The sequence below is a fragment of the Notechis scutatus genome, chromosome 9 (genome assembly GCF_049901735.1).
Source record: "Notechis scutatus isolate UNSWTSFEM ecotype Mainland chromosome 9, rNotScu1.2, whole genome shotgun sequence".
NCBI lineage: Eukaryota > Metazoa > Chordata > Lepidosauria > Squamata > Elapidae > Notechis > Notechis scutatus.
In genome coordinates this window covers 7,516,898-7,533,669 of record NC_142017.1, presented here as the reverse complement: position 1 = coordinate 7,533,669, position 16,772 = coordinate 7,516,898, and the positions used below count along the sequence as shown (strand labels likewise).

At 43.2% G+C, this 16,772-nt stretch overlaps 1 protein-coding gene across 1 annotated transcript in view; it reads right to left on the bottom strand.

The window, feature by feature from the left end:
* The window catches only part of SHCBP1 (SHC binding and spindle associated 1), a 38,418-nt gene extending 34,113 nt beyond the window's left edge, over positions 1-4,305 (bottom strand). The window contains exons 1-2 of the mRNA XM_026675982.2: positions 4,028-4,305; positions 1,188-1,370 (exon numbers count right to left, since the gene is read on the bottom strand). Of these exons, the coding sequence (XP_026531767.2) occupies positions 1,188-1,370; positions 4,028-4,250 (406 nt within the window). The 5' untranslated portion in view covers positions 4,251-4,305. The remainder of the gene's footprint in view (positions 1-1,187; positions 1,371-4,027) is intronic.
* Between the last annotated feature and the right edge of the window lie 12,467 nt (positions 4,306-16,772).

Below are 16,772 nucleotides of genomic sequence, written 5' to 3'. Positions count from 1 at the left end.
TGCAAGTTTCTATTGTTTGAGACTTATAAAATAAAATAGAATTAGCCTGTCCGGATTACCTGGACAGCTGATACTTCTACAAAAATGGCATACGAATAAATAGAATAACAAAACACCCAGGGGTTCAATTCTGCAAGGATATAAGATTCCAGTGAGCAACTTTGCATTTCCTGCATCAGATGAGGAGAGCACAGCTTTCTCCTTCTGTCCTGGCCGCTTGTTACAGAGGCACGATGGGGAGCGTTTTGACAAACTGCATCCCTGTTTGGTTTGGTGGCCGCAGTGCCTCAGATAGAAAGTCCATAGAGAGAGTGGTGAGGACAACCGAGAAGATTATAGGAAGCTCGCTTTCTGTTATTCAGGATACTGCTCATAAGCGCTATGCACTTAGAGCGCAAAGCATTGTTAGAGACCCCACTCACCCACTCCACGGTCTGTTTCTGAGGTTTCAAAGTATTTCTAGCAGGACTACTAGATTCTGGAACAGCTTTGTTCCTTATGGTGGCATTTGTAAACTCATAGGATTCTTTTTTCTTCACTATGTATATGTATATATTCAAACTAGACTGTGATATAGTATAGTATAGTATAGTATAGTATAGTATAGTATTAGTATTAGTATTAGTATTAGTATTAGTATAGTGTAGTATTAGTATAGTATAGTATAGTATAGTATAGTATAGTATAGTATAGTATAGTATAGTATAGTATAGTATAGTATAGTATAGTATAGTATAGTATATAGAAAAGAAAATGGAATGGAATAAGAATAGGATGGGATGGGATGGGATGGGATGGGAGAAGAGAAGAGAAGAGAAGAGAAGAGAATAAAAGAGAATAGGAAAGAATATAATAAAATAGAATAGAATAGAATATGGACATAAGAATAGAATAGAATTAGAATAGAATGAGAAGAGAATGAGAAGAGAAAGAGAAGAGAAAGAGAAGAAGAAGAGAAGAGAAGAGAAGAGAAGAAAAGAAAAGAGAAGAGGACAGAACAGAATCAACAGAGTTGGAAGGGACCTTGGAGGTCTTCTAGTCCAACCCTCTGCTTAGGCAGAAAACCCTACACGATTTCAGACAAATGGTTATCCAATCCAATCCAAGATATTTTGGGGCACAACTGTGGTCATAAGAGATGTAAGAGATAGGTGAATCCAGACCACCAGAAATTTAAAATCACTCACCTAACATATAATCCTGGTAGGTCTTGAATCTCTCATAGAAGAGGAGGTTGTTGGTCTGGAAGGTGTCTGGAAGAAGAGCTTTTGCATCTGACACAAGCCTCTGCAAAGTTGTTCCAGACCTGTCGTGACTCCCATAGTCACTGCAGCTGCTGTCCTCACTCCCCTCACTCTCCTTATCTTCGTCTAGTAGCAAAGGGAAAAGACATTCACCCCCTCTTAGCAAGGGTTCACATATGCATGCAGAATACTTACCTTTGACTGTGGCTAGTATTATCGTTTAGCAACTGCCTTGTTTAATTACTTTATTGTCATTGCACCTTGTACAATGAAATTAAATACCATCTTCAGTGTACATTATGACTATGAAAATAAACACAAACACACATCCTTCACATTCTATACATTGAATGGAAAACCCTGGTGTTTCATTAATATTGCATTGTACAATAGAATTCAACAGAGCTACTGCCCTGGAATAGAAGCTGTTTTTCAGCCTATTTGTCCTTGTTTTTATTATCCTGTACTGTCTGCCAGATGTTAATAGTTCAAAAAAAGGATGCCCAGGATGAGATGGATCTTTGAGAATGTTTTGAACTTTCTTAAGGCAGCGGGAGCTATAAAGACGCCATTTGCATGACGCCGTTTAGACGCCATTCAGTGTTACAACAGTGATGAAAAAGTAACTTTGCAACCAATCTTCACAATTCGAACCTTTGCGAGTCCATAGACCGAAGGGAAACCATAAGCCACAGTCACAGTTTCGCTTAGCAACAGATTTGATTCACAACCCGGCTGTCAATCCCAATTGTGGTCACTAAAGGTGAACTATCTGAATTATTATTGTCAGTTTGTTGTAGTGGTCAAGGTACCAGGCTAGAAATCAGGGGATAAAAAGTTCCAGTCCCACCCTTAGACACGAAGCCACCTGGGTAACCTTGGGCCAGTCATTCTTTCTCAGCCCTGGGAAGGAGGCAATGGCACACTTTGCCAAGAAAACTGCAGTAACCTGTCTAGGCAGTTACCAAGAATCAACATTGAGTTGAAGACAGCCCAAAAATTATTTGTAATATATAAAAGGTAAAGGTTCCCCTCGCACATCCGCGCTAGTCGTTTCCGGCTCTAGGGGGCGGTGCTCATCTCCGTCACAAAGCCGAAGAGCCAGCGCTGTCCGAAGACATCTCCATGGTCATGTGGCGCACGGAACGCTGTGACTTTCCCACCAAAGGGGTCCTTATTTTTCTACTTGCATTTTTACATGCTTTCGAACTGCTGGGTTGGCAGAAGCTGCGACAAGTCACGGGAGCTCACTCAGTGACACGGTGCTAGGGATTCGGACCGCCGAACTGCCGACCATTCTGATCGACAAGCTCAGCGCCTTAGCTACTGAGCCACCGCGTCCCTTTTGTAATATATCCTGTTTTTGTAATATATCCTGTCATGTTGTTCTATTATATACACAAGAAATCACAACCGCCAGTTCATTAGCTATGTTGGCAGTACACATCAAATTCTTACCCACAATCAAGCTTAACATAATGTATCCTTGTAAGGTATATGTGTGGATGCAAACAGTGTGGACTTTTGTAATTGACGATGGAAACTGTGTCAATGCCCAGCTTTCAAATTGTTCCCCATGATTTTGGGGTATAGCACCCAATGTGCCAGTAATTCAGTGGTGGGATTCAAAAAAAATTTACTACTGGTTCTATGGGCGTGGCTTGGTGGGCGTGGCAGGGGAAGGTTGCTGTAAAATCCCCATTCTTTCCCCACTCCACTAACCTGCTTTCCAGCTCCGTTCTCCTGTGCAGGGCAACCAAAGAAACCCAGCCAATCAGCTGGGACTCGGGAGGCAGAGGATAGATGGGGGCAGGGCCAGTCAGAGGCGGTATTTGCTGGTTCTCCAAACTACTCAAAATTTCCACTACTGCTTCTCCAGAACTGGTCAGAACCTGCTGAATACCACCTCTGCAGTAATTCCTGAGACTACCGCACCCAATTTATGCCACAATTTTTCAACTTTGATTTTTGTTAATTATATTCTCTTCATAACATTGTGAAATCACAGTTGCCACTTCTTTTAACTGGTGCGGGCCTTCACGTCCATCAAGGTCTTCCCAACCCATTACTAAAGTTAGAGTTGGTGGCACCGACAGTCAGATGTTTCGCCTGCATTTAGAATTTATTTCTGACCGAAAGTTGACTCAGCCTTCCATCCTTCCGAAGTCGGTAAAATGTTGGGGGCAATATGTAATTAATGCTTCTACATTTCAATTTCAATTCTATTTATTAAAGTCCTAGACCAGAGACCAGAACAAATAAAAACACTCAGTAAATCTACAACTGAAAATTCTAGAATAAAATAATAAATAACAGGATAAAAATCTATGACAAAATCCAGTCTGTCAATTCCACATGGACTAAAATTACAAACCATAAACGGTGTGGCCGCATGGTTAATTGACAGCCTGGATTTTATCATAGATTTGTAATGTTATTTATTATTTTATTGTAAAATTAATTGTAGATTTACTGGGTGTTTTTACTTGTTCTGGTCTAAGACTGCAATACGCTGGATTGAAACTGCTTTTAAGTTGTAAACCACCCAGAAAGTCATTGGGCCGATATACAAGCCTAAATGCTATTGCTATTCTCCAGTTTGCTGTAGGGCAGTAAACCACTTCCGGATTTTTAAACGAAACGCCAAAACTGCCAGGAGCCGAACCGACAGAACAACTGAAATTTGGAATTAAAGTGGAATTTAGCTGCGGGGTTAGAGAGGCTCGCGCGAGGCTTGGAAGAAGAGAGTCTGGCAGCGAAGAGGGAGGACAAATAACCCTTACCTGAATTAAGATCTTTCGCGATTTCCTGGCTGCTGCCGGCGGCCGGTACGGGCGGCAAGGCGGCTTCTGTGAACCGGTTGTTGTCCTCCGGCTCCGGCTCTACCTCGGGCCGGGCTTCCCTTGCCTCTTCCCCGGTGGCTTCTGCCGCCCCTGCCGCTTCTTCCACCACGGCCATCCGCGATTCAGCCTCCCCGGCTGCCTCCCCTCCGCTCGGCTCTTCCATCGCGCCGCTGCCGCCGCCCAGCGCCCTTCGTTGTAAATTTCAAACTTCGCGCCCTGACGTCACTCTCAGGGCAGCTGCGATTGGCCCGAACGAGGGAAACTCCGGAAGCGGCGGAACCAATCGGCAGGCAGGTAAAAGGAGGCGCGATGGGGGGGGGCGGGGAAACGTTGAGAGGGGTTGCCCCGTTCCATAGGGGCGGAGCTTGAAGGGAGATCAAAGGCGGCAACTTTGAAATTGGAGGTGCCGGAGGGAAACTGAGGAAGGAAAAGATTAGCAGGGTGAAAATGTGAATTGGGAGGGAGGGGAAATGCTGCCCGCTGGCGCCGGGGAAGAGGCTTCCTTCTTCTTCCAACGCGCTGGAGGATTTCCTGTATTCTTACTCATGTTTATACTTATACCTGTTAGCTTGTAAGCGATTGACAAATCAAATAAATAAAAATAGATAAAAATGAAATAAATGATGGGAATTATAGTCCAGGAATTGTGGAGGGAGCCCGGTTGCAAAAGTCCCATTTTTCTAAGTTGTAGGTCGCGATTTTGACTGGGTTTATTTATTTATTTATTTATTTATTTATTTTAATTTTGTCAAGCATGCATTTGATAGAATAGAATAGAATAGAATAGAATAGAATAGAATAGAATAGAATAGAATAGAATAGAACAGAACAGGAAAGAACAGAATAGAACAGAATAGAATAGAATAGAATAGAATAGAACAGAACAGAACAGGGAAGAACAGAATAGAATAGAGTAGAGTAGAATAGAGTAGAATAGAATAGAATAGAATAGAATAGAATAGAACAGAACAGAATTCTTTTATTGGTCAAGTGTGATTGGACACACAAGGAATTTGTCGGTGCAAATGCTCTCAGTATACATAAAAGAAAAGATACATTCATCAAGAATCATAAGGTTGAATATATATGTATGTATGTATATATGTATGTATAAACATGATTATGAACACATGAAATAGATACGAATAAAAGAGAACACTAAGACAAGGGACGGTAGGCACGTTGGCACACTTATGCATGCCCAGTGGTGGAATTCAATTGTTTTTACTACCGGTTATGTGGGCATGGCTTGCTAGGCATGGTGTTGCTTGGTGGGTGTGCAGGGGAAGGTTTACTGCAAAATCTCCATTCCCTCCCCACTCCACTAACCTGCTTTCCAGCTTGGTTCTCCTGTGCAGGGCAACAAAAGAAGACCCAGCCAATCAGACAATTTTGTGTACTAAGCTTAGGTCAGACCAAAGGCGGTGTTAGTTCTAGCTTGCCCAAGCCCAAAATTTCATTATATCTTGTGTTAATTTTTTTGTAGTTGGTTTCTTTTAGGACGTTTTGGAATTTTTTAAAATGCTAATAAAAAAGTTTTGAAAATTATCGAGGTATTCTTCCGAAGTCAGACTGAGCTGTTTTGTGTCCTGGTTAAAAACAAAGCCACCGTGTTTGCGCATGTTAACTGAAGCTGAACTAAGTAAACTATCCAGGTTTGCACAACTAATGAAATCAGGCAACACGCAATTTAGCTGTATTGAATTGTGTGCACCCAGCCCATATATACTCCTTGACTTTCCAGGAATGAAGGAATGGAGAGAAAAAAAATGTTATTGTGCAATCAAATTATTCCAGCCACAAGGGGGCCATGTAACATTTCAAACTAAAGACTACCTGAACTTTCTGCACTTCAGTTTGAGATGGAGATAACACAGGCTTATCCCCAACAGCCTGCACCTGGGTTCAACAATGAAGAGACACAGGGCAGAAAACATCCTGCAGAAAACACAGCTCCCCATCACAGCCCTTTCAGACATTCCAAGAAGGCTCCATTTGCACTACTCCGGTAACCCTGAGGACACAGACAAACCTCCAGGTGGCCTCAACGACTCTCTAAAAAGGATGCAAACGACCACCGGTCTGCAAGGAATATAAATCCTTCCATTCCCCACCATCCAGTTAGAGCTGAAGAGGCTTCTCGGATGAGAAGTGAAACGTCTTCAAAGAAAAAGTCATTTGCCTCTTGAAAAAGCACCTTTGTCTCCTGCTTGAGTAGGAGGTTGAACTAGAACAGTGGTGACTAACCTTTTTGGGCTCCTGTGCCAAAAATTGTGCACGCGCTTGCATGCTCGTGCTCATGTGCCAGCACCCAGAAGGCAATGCGCTATTCCCCCCACTGCCCTTATTTATTTATTTATTTATTTATTTATTTATTTTTGTCAATTGCTTACAAGACAATAGGTATAAACATAGTTATGAATACATGGATACATATAAGAAAAATAAAAGAAACAATAGGACAGGGACGGTAGGCACGTTGGTGCGCTTATGCACGCCCCCTTACCTGCACTGCGCCTCACAGCTAATTTTCGGCTGGTTTGAGGCCTTTTTCGGCCTCCCAAAGGCTTGAGGAAGGCTTCTGCAGGCTTCTACAGGCTTTGCAGGCCGAAATCTAGCCCTGTTTTGTCACTTCCGGTATTTTTGGAAAAACAGGAAGTGACAAAACAGGGCTAGTTTTCGGCCTGCAAAGCCTGCAGAAGCCTTCCTCAAGCCTTTGGGAGGCCAAATAAGGCCTCAAACAGGCCGAAAATCAGCTGTGAGGCGCACGCATGCCCAGTGAGGTAAGTTTGCCTGAAGCTTGCGTGCCGACACAAATGGCTTTGCGTGCCACCTGTGGCACGTGTGCCGTAGGTTCACCATCACGGGACTAGAAGATCTCCAAGGTCCTTTTCAAGTCTGTCATTCCGTAAATGAAAAAAAAAGTGACATACTTAAAACCTTTGCAAGCATCCCTACAGTTACGTAATCGAAATCTGGGCAAATAGCAACAGGCATGCGTTTATGATGGTTAAATCATCAATGTGATTACCATTTGCTTCCAATAAGCAAAGCCAGCGGGGAAACCAGATTTGCTTAACAACCATATGTTCTCTTAATCACAGCAACAACAAAAAAAGGGGTCACAAAATTTGGCACAACTGATTTAACGATTGCCTCACTCAGCAACAGAAGTTCCAGGTCAGTTGCGGTTATAAATTGAGGGTTACCTTTCAAAATAAGGAGGAAGCCCATGCCCTCCCAGTCACACTTTGGAAGGTAAATCCCAAAACACAAGAACCAGGCATTGGTTGGGTGTTTTTTGGACTTAATATGTTGCATGCATAAATTCAGCTCTTGTAAACTAGTGTTAACCCTTCAATGCATGAACGTACCCACTGTGGCTTGTTAAATAAACCATGGTTTAGCCAATGTATCCACCCAACTGTTTGCTCTGAATTAGTCCAGAGAGCAAATAATCAGAAGAGAAGGCATTTATTCATTTATATATATATATAACCTGCAAGTCGTTCAACATACTTTGAGGCAGATAAAAAAAAAACACCAATTTATTCACTATGTTATTCCTGTCTTAGAAACAGCTGACTTATTTAGACAGTTCAATTTTTGCCAGCTAATATGGTTTTCATTGAGCAAGACTGATCACCAGAAAATCACTCTCTAATTGTCAGAATAGACCGACCCGCCTCATTAAACAAATCCAAAACTCATTGTCTTTAAATCATTAAGGCATAAATTCCTTCCTCATGTGGAATAATGCGATAATTTTGTTGGTTTCCAATCAATCTTGATTTCCTCTATAGAAATTTTGTTTTCTCTTCATTTTATTTCCCTTGGTAACCATTTATACAAAGCAAGGTTCTCCAACTTGATGTTGGACTTTATCTCCAGAACGGCCAGGCAACATACCGTTGGCCATGCTTGCAAGGAATTCTGGGAGCTGAAGTCCAACACATCTATAGAGCATAAAGTTCAAGAGAGACTCAACATACATGAATGGCCGGGCTTTAACTGTACGATTATGGCCATCATCTTGACTATAAATATCCCCATTAAGTTCAGGGAGACAGTTTCCCAAAAATTTACTTGTTAAAATTATTATTTAAAGTTATTTGCTGTCCGACTCCCAGCAATTTGCTAAACTTTTATGTGTTCTTGGATCTGGTCCTATGCCTTTGTTTGGGATGAGTGTTTGTTCTCAGAAATGTTTGTTTACAAGACTGAGCTGTCCCCACTCTCTATGCAGCTTGAAGATTTAACACTCAGGCGGGAAGCAACCTCTTCTCAATATGTCTGGAATAAACTTTTCAATGATGAAACACCTACCAACAAATCAGGCTCCTGGTGCTTCCTTTTTCTTTCTTTCTTTTTTGCAATATTTTATTTTTATCTTTTAAAAATCATCTCTATAGGTGAACAACGTGGTTCCAGGTTTTTACATTTCAATACAAACATGGCAATTATTACATATGCAATATTCATATTCAATTTCATATCATATTATTACTTGTTCCACTTTTCTTTAAATATTCTCCTACATTGTTATATTCATTGCATTCCATTTATCCAATTTCATTTCATATTGTAGCTTATTTTCATTTTTCTTTAAGTATTCCCTTGCCTAATTTTACAATATTATATAAGTTCTTATTCAATTTCTATACTCGTTACATACATTTTCTTATATCCATCACATTTGTAATTTGTTAACATATTATTATTCCATTCATTGCTCCTTGGGGTTCATCTTAAATCTTATTATCCAAAAGTGGGTTTCTTTTTATACCACCATCTTACCAAACAGGCAATGGTCTCTGGCATCACCGTAGGAGAGAAGAAGGAAGCAGGTAGATTCCAAAGGAATGATATTTCACACACCACTGGTGGTCCATGAGAAAATGTTGGTGGTCTGCAGAAAAATTATTTGCATTTTTTATATTGCACTAAATCAGGGGTCTTTAAACTAGAGCCCCATGGGCCGGATACGTGCAATGAACATTGGTGTTGCTGCAGAGTCTCCCCCTTTGGGGTCTTTTTGTGCAGGTCGGAGGGGGGCAGAATTTCTGACTTGGGGTCTGCTTCAGCCTCCTGGTGTGGGGCTTTGGGCGAAGGCTGGAGGGAAGTGTTGCTGGTGGCGAAGAGGTGGATGGCCTTGTTCCAGTGGGACTACATCATGGCCTGGAACTGTCTGACCATCTCAGCCCGCTGAGCCTCCAGGTGCTGAGACCTGGCCTTGCCATTCCGGCAGGTCTTTCCTCTGCTTGGAAAGCTCGTAGTCCTCAGTGAGGTGCTTCGGCTGAGCCTCCTTCTTGGTCAGATCCAATTTGAACTGAGCCAGCTGATTTGCCAACTCTTTCTCATGGTGGTTGCTTAGCTCCAACAACTTCCTGTTGGGGCCCTAAGGAGCCCAGGTGGGCAGGTGAGGGGTGGCTGGGAGGGGAGGGGTGAGGAGAAGCCGGTGAGGCGCCCCTCGCCGTGAGTGATGTTGAGTTGGCCATGCCCACCCAGTCACATGACAACCTAGCCACACCCAACCCGCCAGTCGTTAGGCAGATTATATTCGTGGTCCACGGGATTTAAAATTACGATTTTAGTGGTCCCTGAAGTCCAAAAGGTTGGTGACACCTGCTCTGGACTACCAGAGATCAAAGCCTATGCTTCCCTGGGAAAAGCATGTACAACACACAACTCTATCTTCACTCGCAAGCATCTTGTCTTACAAATCAGCAACATTATCCTTATTTTTATTTATTTTTAAGCTGGATGTTAAATCAGTGTCTGAGAATTTAGAAGCATCTAGGAACATCCGTTGCCAGCTCTCTTGGTGTGTCAGCTTTGTTTTGTTCTCATCATTCTGGCACAACGTTGAATGCACTGAATAATTAAGGAGTCTCAAAAGCAATGGTAGCCAAACTGAACAGATGGGCTCCAGAAAGAAACAATCCCGTTGAAGGCAGCTTGAGACACTTCTACCAATTATTTGCATGATGCAAGTGTCTGAGGGGTTGAGGCCTGCTAGTTTAGATACATTAAAGGGGGAAAGGAAGCGTGGCAATTCATGGAAGGGGAGAGGTTTATTAGCAACAGCAATAGCACTTAGACTTATATACCGCTTTATAGTGCTTTACACAGTGGTGGGATTCAACCGATGTAACAACTGGTTCAGTGAGCATGTGGAAATACAGACTAGGGCAGGGGCAAGTGGGCAGGGCCAACTGATCACTGGAACTACCGGATCTCCCGAACTGGTCCAAACTGGCAGAATCCCACCCCTGGCTTTCCAGCCCTCTCTAAGCGGTTGACAGAGTCATCCTATCGCCCCCAACAATCTGGGTCTTCATTTTACCCACCTCGGAAGGATGGAAGGCCGAGTCAACCTGGAGCCTGGTGGGATTTGGACTGCCAAATAGCAGGCAGCCAGCAGGCAGCAGAAGTAGCCTGCAGTACTGCGCTCTAACCGCCGCGCCACGAGGCTCTTATTAGGTTGAGCATCCTGTGTTCCTGAGTCATGATTTAGGCCCATTGAGGTTGTCAAAGAAACCCAAATAAAAACGTTAAACCCATTAGTTAGCCGTATCCTTGCCTGTGAATATTCTGCAGGGGAGAATGGATCCCTCCTGAACATACCTATGAATTCCCAAAACAAGAAAACACTTCGCCTTCCAGCTCTGAAACTATGCAAATAATAAACACTTCTCAAACGGAGGCGATGGAGAGAACTCCTGGCATCTAAACCGCACCAAAGACAATCTCCTGTTTCTCTCTCTTTCTTCCCACTCCAAAATACATTTGGCAAAAGAGCCCAGTGACTCAGCCTCCCTCTTTCCCACCATGGCCCTGTTGTGATGAAGCTAGCCTTCCCCAGAAAAGTGTGCGTGCCGTGTAAATGTTACACTTCCCACACAATGACTCGGGTGAGTAAAATTTCCAGCTGGCAGCTCAGGAAGGCCTTGTGGAAAAAGTCCCCAGACCAGGGGTGGGCTTCAAAAATTTTAGCAATGGGTTTTCTGTCCGGTTGCTGGCTGGGTGTGGCCATGGTGGGCGTGGCCCAGTCGGCCTCCTGCACCATGGTGGGGGAGGGTGTTTTTGGCCCCCCCTCCAGGCTCTGGAGGCTTTCCTCGAGCTTCCGGGAGGGCGAAAACAGTCTCCCCGGGCTCCGGAGGCTCTTTGGAAGCCGCAAATGGGCCAGTTTCCACCCTTCCCAAACTTCTGGGAGGCCCATTTTTCACCATCCCTGAGCCTCCACGTGCGCCCCGCACTTATCGCGTGGGGACTCCTAGGAGGGACGGGGCGGGGTGGGTGAGGCCAGCCAGGAGTGGGATTTGGGGGTTCTCGGAACTGTGCAGAATCTTAGCTAGAGCAGTGATCCCCAACCTTTCTTATGCCGCGGCCCGGTATCCCCAACCTTTTTTATGGCGCGGCCCGGTACCGGCATTAGCTGGGCGCCGCCATCTTTTTTTGATGAAAAAGTGCTTCTGGTGAGCTTTCTACCCGGAAAAGCTCACCGGAAGCACTTTTTCATCAAAAAAAGATGGCGGCGCCCAGCAAACCAGCGGCCCAGTAGGACTTGTTCCACGGACCGGTACTGGTCCGCGGACCGGTGGTTGGGGACCCCTGAGCTAGAGGATCCCCTGAACCCTTGCAAACCCCCAACAGCCCACTCCTGAACCCAGACTCAACGACAACAAGGCAGATGCTAACAATAACAAAATGGAACTTAGACTGAAGCAAGACGAGGGTGAAAGATTTTCAGGAGGAGGGTGATCGTATCTCGGGATGAGATTTTGTGGCAAAGATGCAAGTTGCAGAGAGTCTGAGAGGAGGAACAACCTCAAAAGGTAAACACCAATTCTGTTTGGCCATCCAAAGGTCCTCTGGAGGAGTGACGTGGTGGAGCTCTTGCCTCACAATCAAGAGGCTGTAAGTTCAACCCTGAGTAGAGGCAGATATTTCTCTCTCAGCCCCCCAAATATTGGAACACTGCTAACACTGCTATCATGTCATCCTTGGTCCTTCTCCTCGTTAGACTAGACCCGTCATGGTGAACCTATGGCACGCATGCCACAGGTGGCATACAGAGCGATTTATGCCAGCACGTGAGCTGCAGGCAAACTTATCTCACTGCATATCTGCGCGCCTCACAGCTGGTTTGAGGCCTTTTTGACCTCCCAGAGGCTTGAAAAAGCCTCTGCAGGCTTTGCAGGACGAATAATAGGCTCATTTCGTCACTTCCTGTAATACCGGAAGTGACGAAACAGGCCTATTATTCATCCTGCAAAGCTTGCAGAGGCTTTTTCAAGCCTTTGGGAGGCCGAAAAAGGCCTCACACTGGCCGAAAATCAGCTGTGAGGCGCAGTACAGGTAAGGGGGCGTGGGGGGATTGTGCGTGCATGTGCAGGGGGCGTGGGGGGGGGGCACGTGCATTTTCTTGTGGGTGATGGCATGTGAGCACGTGTGCACAAGCATGTGTACAATTTTTGGCACAGGAGCCCAAAAAGGTCAGCCACCACTGGAATAGACAAACGCAGCTCCCTCAATTGTTCATCATATGGTTTTGCCTTCAGCTACCAAATCATCTTTGTTGCTCTTCTCTGCAGTCTTTCTAGGACCTCAACATCTTTTTTCTATTGTGGCGACTAACACTTTGAACTTTCATTGTTGAGTCCTTCCTTGAGAGTAAGCCCCATAGCAATGATAGGACCTATTTCAAACCAGACACATATAGGGTGGTGTGTACGTGTGTCCCAGATGAATAGGACGAGTTAGCCATGTCTAACTCCTCATGCTTTCAGCAGGGTTTGAGCAGGCCTGGTTCCACATGGACGCAGATCCAGTTTAGAGTCTAATAGTGTATAAATCTGTGGGATAGGAAGAAAATATATGATACATCTGTCTAATTGGCAGAGCTGTATGAAAAGAAAGCCGACGAAACAGGACATGTGAATCAGGCTCCAGGCCCAATTATGTCCATTGTTCGTTGCCCATGAAGCAGGAAATGAAGGGTCACATTACCATGGAGACTCAAATATTGCGGACCACAAGGAGACAAACAGGGCCATTTTCATCAAAAGCCATTGCAACTTTCAGAACAAAATGTATGTAAAACAGCACTAATACATGCACATTCTATACAGCATTTAACTACCAAGAAATTATGAAGGACGGAAGCCTTCAAGGTCAAAAGCATAAGACGGGTGAGAAATGACATCTGTACACAAATATTCTGGGCAGTCAACAACAGTGAAACAAATGAAGTGAGAGTCCCTGAATATGGATGAGAATAGACTAGACTAGACTAGACTAGACTAGACTAGAGTAGACTAGACTAGACTAGACTAGAATAGAATAGAATAGAATAGAATAGATAGAAACAGAGAATAGAGTAGAGAGTAGAGTAGAGAATAGAATAGAATAGATAGTAGAGTAGAGAAGTAGAGAGAGTAGAGTAGAATAGAATAGAATAGAATAGAATAGAATAGAATAGAATAGAATAGAATAGAATAGAATAGAAACAGAGAATAGAGAGTAGAGTAGAGTAGAGTAGAGTAGAGTAGAGTAGAGTAGAGTAGAATAGAATAGAATAGAATAGAATAGAATAGAACAGAACACAGGAATGGAATGGAATGGAGGGGGAGTGGAGGAGAGAATAGAAGGGGAGAGGAGGGGAGGGGAAGAGAGGGAAATGGAGGGGAGAGGAGGGGAGGGGAAGAGAGGGAAATGGAATAAAATAGAATAAGTAGAATAGAAGTTTATTGTCATTTAATTGTATACTAATCAGCATACTTCAAAATGAAATGTTGCATACGCATGTATGCCAGTGGTGGGATTCAAACATTTTTACTGCCGGTTCTGTGGGCGTGGCTTCGTGGGCGAGGTGTGGCTTCGTGGGTGTGGCTTGGGTGGGCATGGCAGGGGAAGGCTACTGTAAAATCTCCATTCCCACCCCACTCCTGGGGGAACGTTACCACCAGTTCTCTGAACTGCTCAAAATTTCCTCTACCCGTTCTCCAGAACTGCTCAGAACCTGCTGAATACCACCTCTGATGTTCGCACCCTTCACCCACCGCTTCCATGGCCCCCTTCTGACCAGGCTGCAGCCTGGACCATAGGCTGGGGGTTGGGTCCCCTGGTATAGGTAACCCAGATGGACATAGAACCATTTTAAGTTCCAAAGGGAAGATGAACATTGTTTAGTTCTATCATGCTGCCAAAAAAGCTCAATACATTTGCATCCATGTAATCCGAGAAAGATGAAGAGAGAAGCACTACCTAACAATAAAAATGGATATTAGATAATGTTGCATTTGCATTCTATTGTTTCAGTTAATAATTAACTTGCCCTGCTCTTTCATTTCAGTTCAGTAGCTCCCACCAGTTGATTGCCATGTTCCCAACAAAGCTCTCTCACATTCAGTCAATTTTCCATCCCACCATTACACACACAAAAAAATGACAGGTTGCGTCTTTCTATTGTGGGTTCTTGTGAGGCAGCAGTGTGTACTTAGATCAACCAAAATGGAGACCTCCCTTTGATACTTATTGCAAGCTTTTGGGACAAAGGATCATGTCTCGCAACGATCATATTTTAAATCTGCTCTTTAAACCAAGCAATCAGTAGAATAAAGGAGCTCAAGTAGAAAACAGAAAATGGAAAAGTTACCCAGATGAAATTATTCCGTTATCGTCATTGAAACTCTTTCGCTGTTTTTCAAACACATAAAAAGGTTCATTGAACACCATTCACTCATAATGTGTGTGCCACAAAACGGTCTGTTTGTTTCTGGATGCTGTGAATCCGGCCACTTTTATTTTGCAAACCGCTATTAATAGTTCTGTGTGAGACGAAAACCTAGACAATTGTGATTGCTTAATAAACAAGGTATGCGGAGCTGGTGTGAATTTCCTAACAGGTTTTGGGAACGATAACCACATGTTTTATTAATAAAAATGGAATCGATCTATATCCTGAATATATTCTGGTTGTGCTTGGGAGACTATCTCCCACATCATTTTCATTTTTCTACATTATCGTTTTGTTTTCCTGCTTCCTTCCTTCCATTCTCCCAATTACTAGTTAGGTTTGGATTTTACTTCTACCGTGGGTTGCATCAAATATATACGCGAGGTTATATTTTATTCAGCAAAATAGTTTCTTTAAATTTTTTATCCAGTCATTTCTCTTCATGCTTTATTCATTCTCTCTGCTCACCTACATTTTGAATATATGCCTATATTTCTCTTTTCCTTGCTTTTTTGTAAAAAAAAAAAAATATGGACAGATATATGGGTGTGAGATGAAAGCTTACAATGTCTTTTTTGCTCAGGATGATCTGCTCAACAAAGAAGTGAGTCATTTCTCAAGGAGAGCCTTAATTATTCATTTTAATTTGATCACCAACGTTGCCCCAATTTCATACAGGTAAGTCTCAACTAGTGGCCACAATGGCTAAGTAAAATAAGCGAGTTGTGCTCAAATTTAAGACCATTGTGCTACAGTTGTTGAGCAAATAGCAATAGCACTTAGACTTATATACCGCTTCACAGTGCTTTACAGCTCTCTAAGTGGTTTACAAAGTCAGCATATTGTCCCAACCTTCTGGGTCCTCATTTTACTGACCTCGGAAGGATGGAAGGCTGAGTCAACCTTGAGCCGGCCAGGATCGAACTCCTGACAGTGAGCAGAGTTAGCCTGCAATAGCAATAGCCCTTAGACTTATATACCACTTCACAGTGCTTTACAGGCCCCTCTAAGCGGTTTAGGATGTCAGCATATTGCCCCCAATAATCTGGGTTCTCATTTGACCCATCTCGGAAGGATGGAAGGTTGAGTTAATTACTGTGATTAAGTGAATTATGTTGTTCTTAAGCAAATCTGGCTACCCCCCCATTGACTTTCCTTGTTGGAGACCAGCTGGATGACCATTGGCCAGTCCCTTTCTCTCGGCCCTAGGATTCACTTAACAACTGTCTCGCTTAGCAACATAAATTTTGGGCTCAATTGTGGTCGTAGGTTGAGACTCCCCGCACTCTCGTATCCAGGCATCAGCCAGGTTCTTACCCTGCTTAGCCTTTTGATGATCAACCAAGATCTCAACTGAGGGTTTGCTGAAAGCTATCGGTTCAAAATAACAATATAGATCACACAGGCACTGCAGCAGAATTCTTAAACCGAGACTCTGATGGGAAATGCTTGAAATATTTATATGTATAAAAAAAAAGAATAAAGCAGAAGCTGTCTTGTTCTAGGGAACATTTAAATTCATCTTTGAAAAGTGCTCCTTACATTTCCAATTCCTTTCATAATTTGACAAATAGGAATTCATCCATGTCAATATATTTTGTTCTGCTAGCAAACTAGTAATTAATCCCAAGTGTTCAAGAAAAATTAGAAAGCACATCATTCGTGCTTGAAGTGTGTGTGTGTGTGTGTGTGTGTATTCAGGCTGTTGATTTCAAGCAGTTAGATGTTTTAAGAAGATGAAATGTTCAAGAGCAGAGAGGTTAAGTTTCTCTAGGGAGAAATGTGATTCATGTGAAGTTTAGGAGATTCAGTCAAAATCTCTTTTAGCGACAACCAATTTTGTAATGATCTCTATCTTATATATAAAAACAATGATCCCCTTAACCCTTTCCCTCTCTGTAAGAAACCTCATCTGAAGAAGAAAAAAACATTTGGGAAATGCTG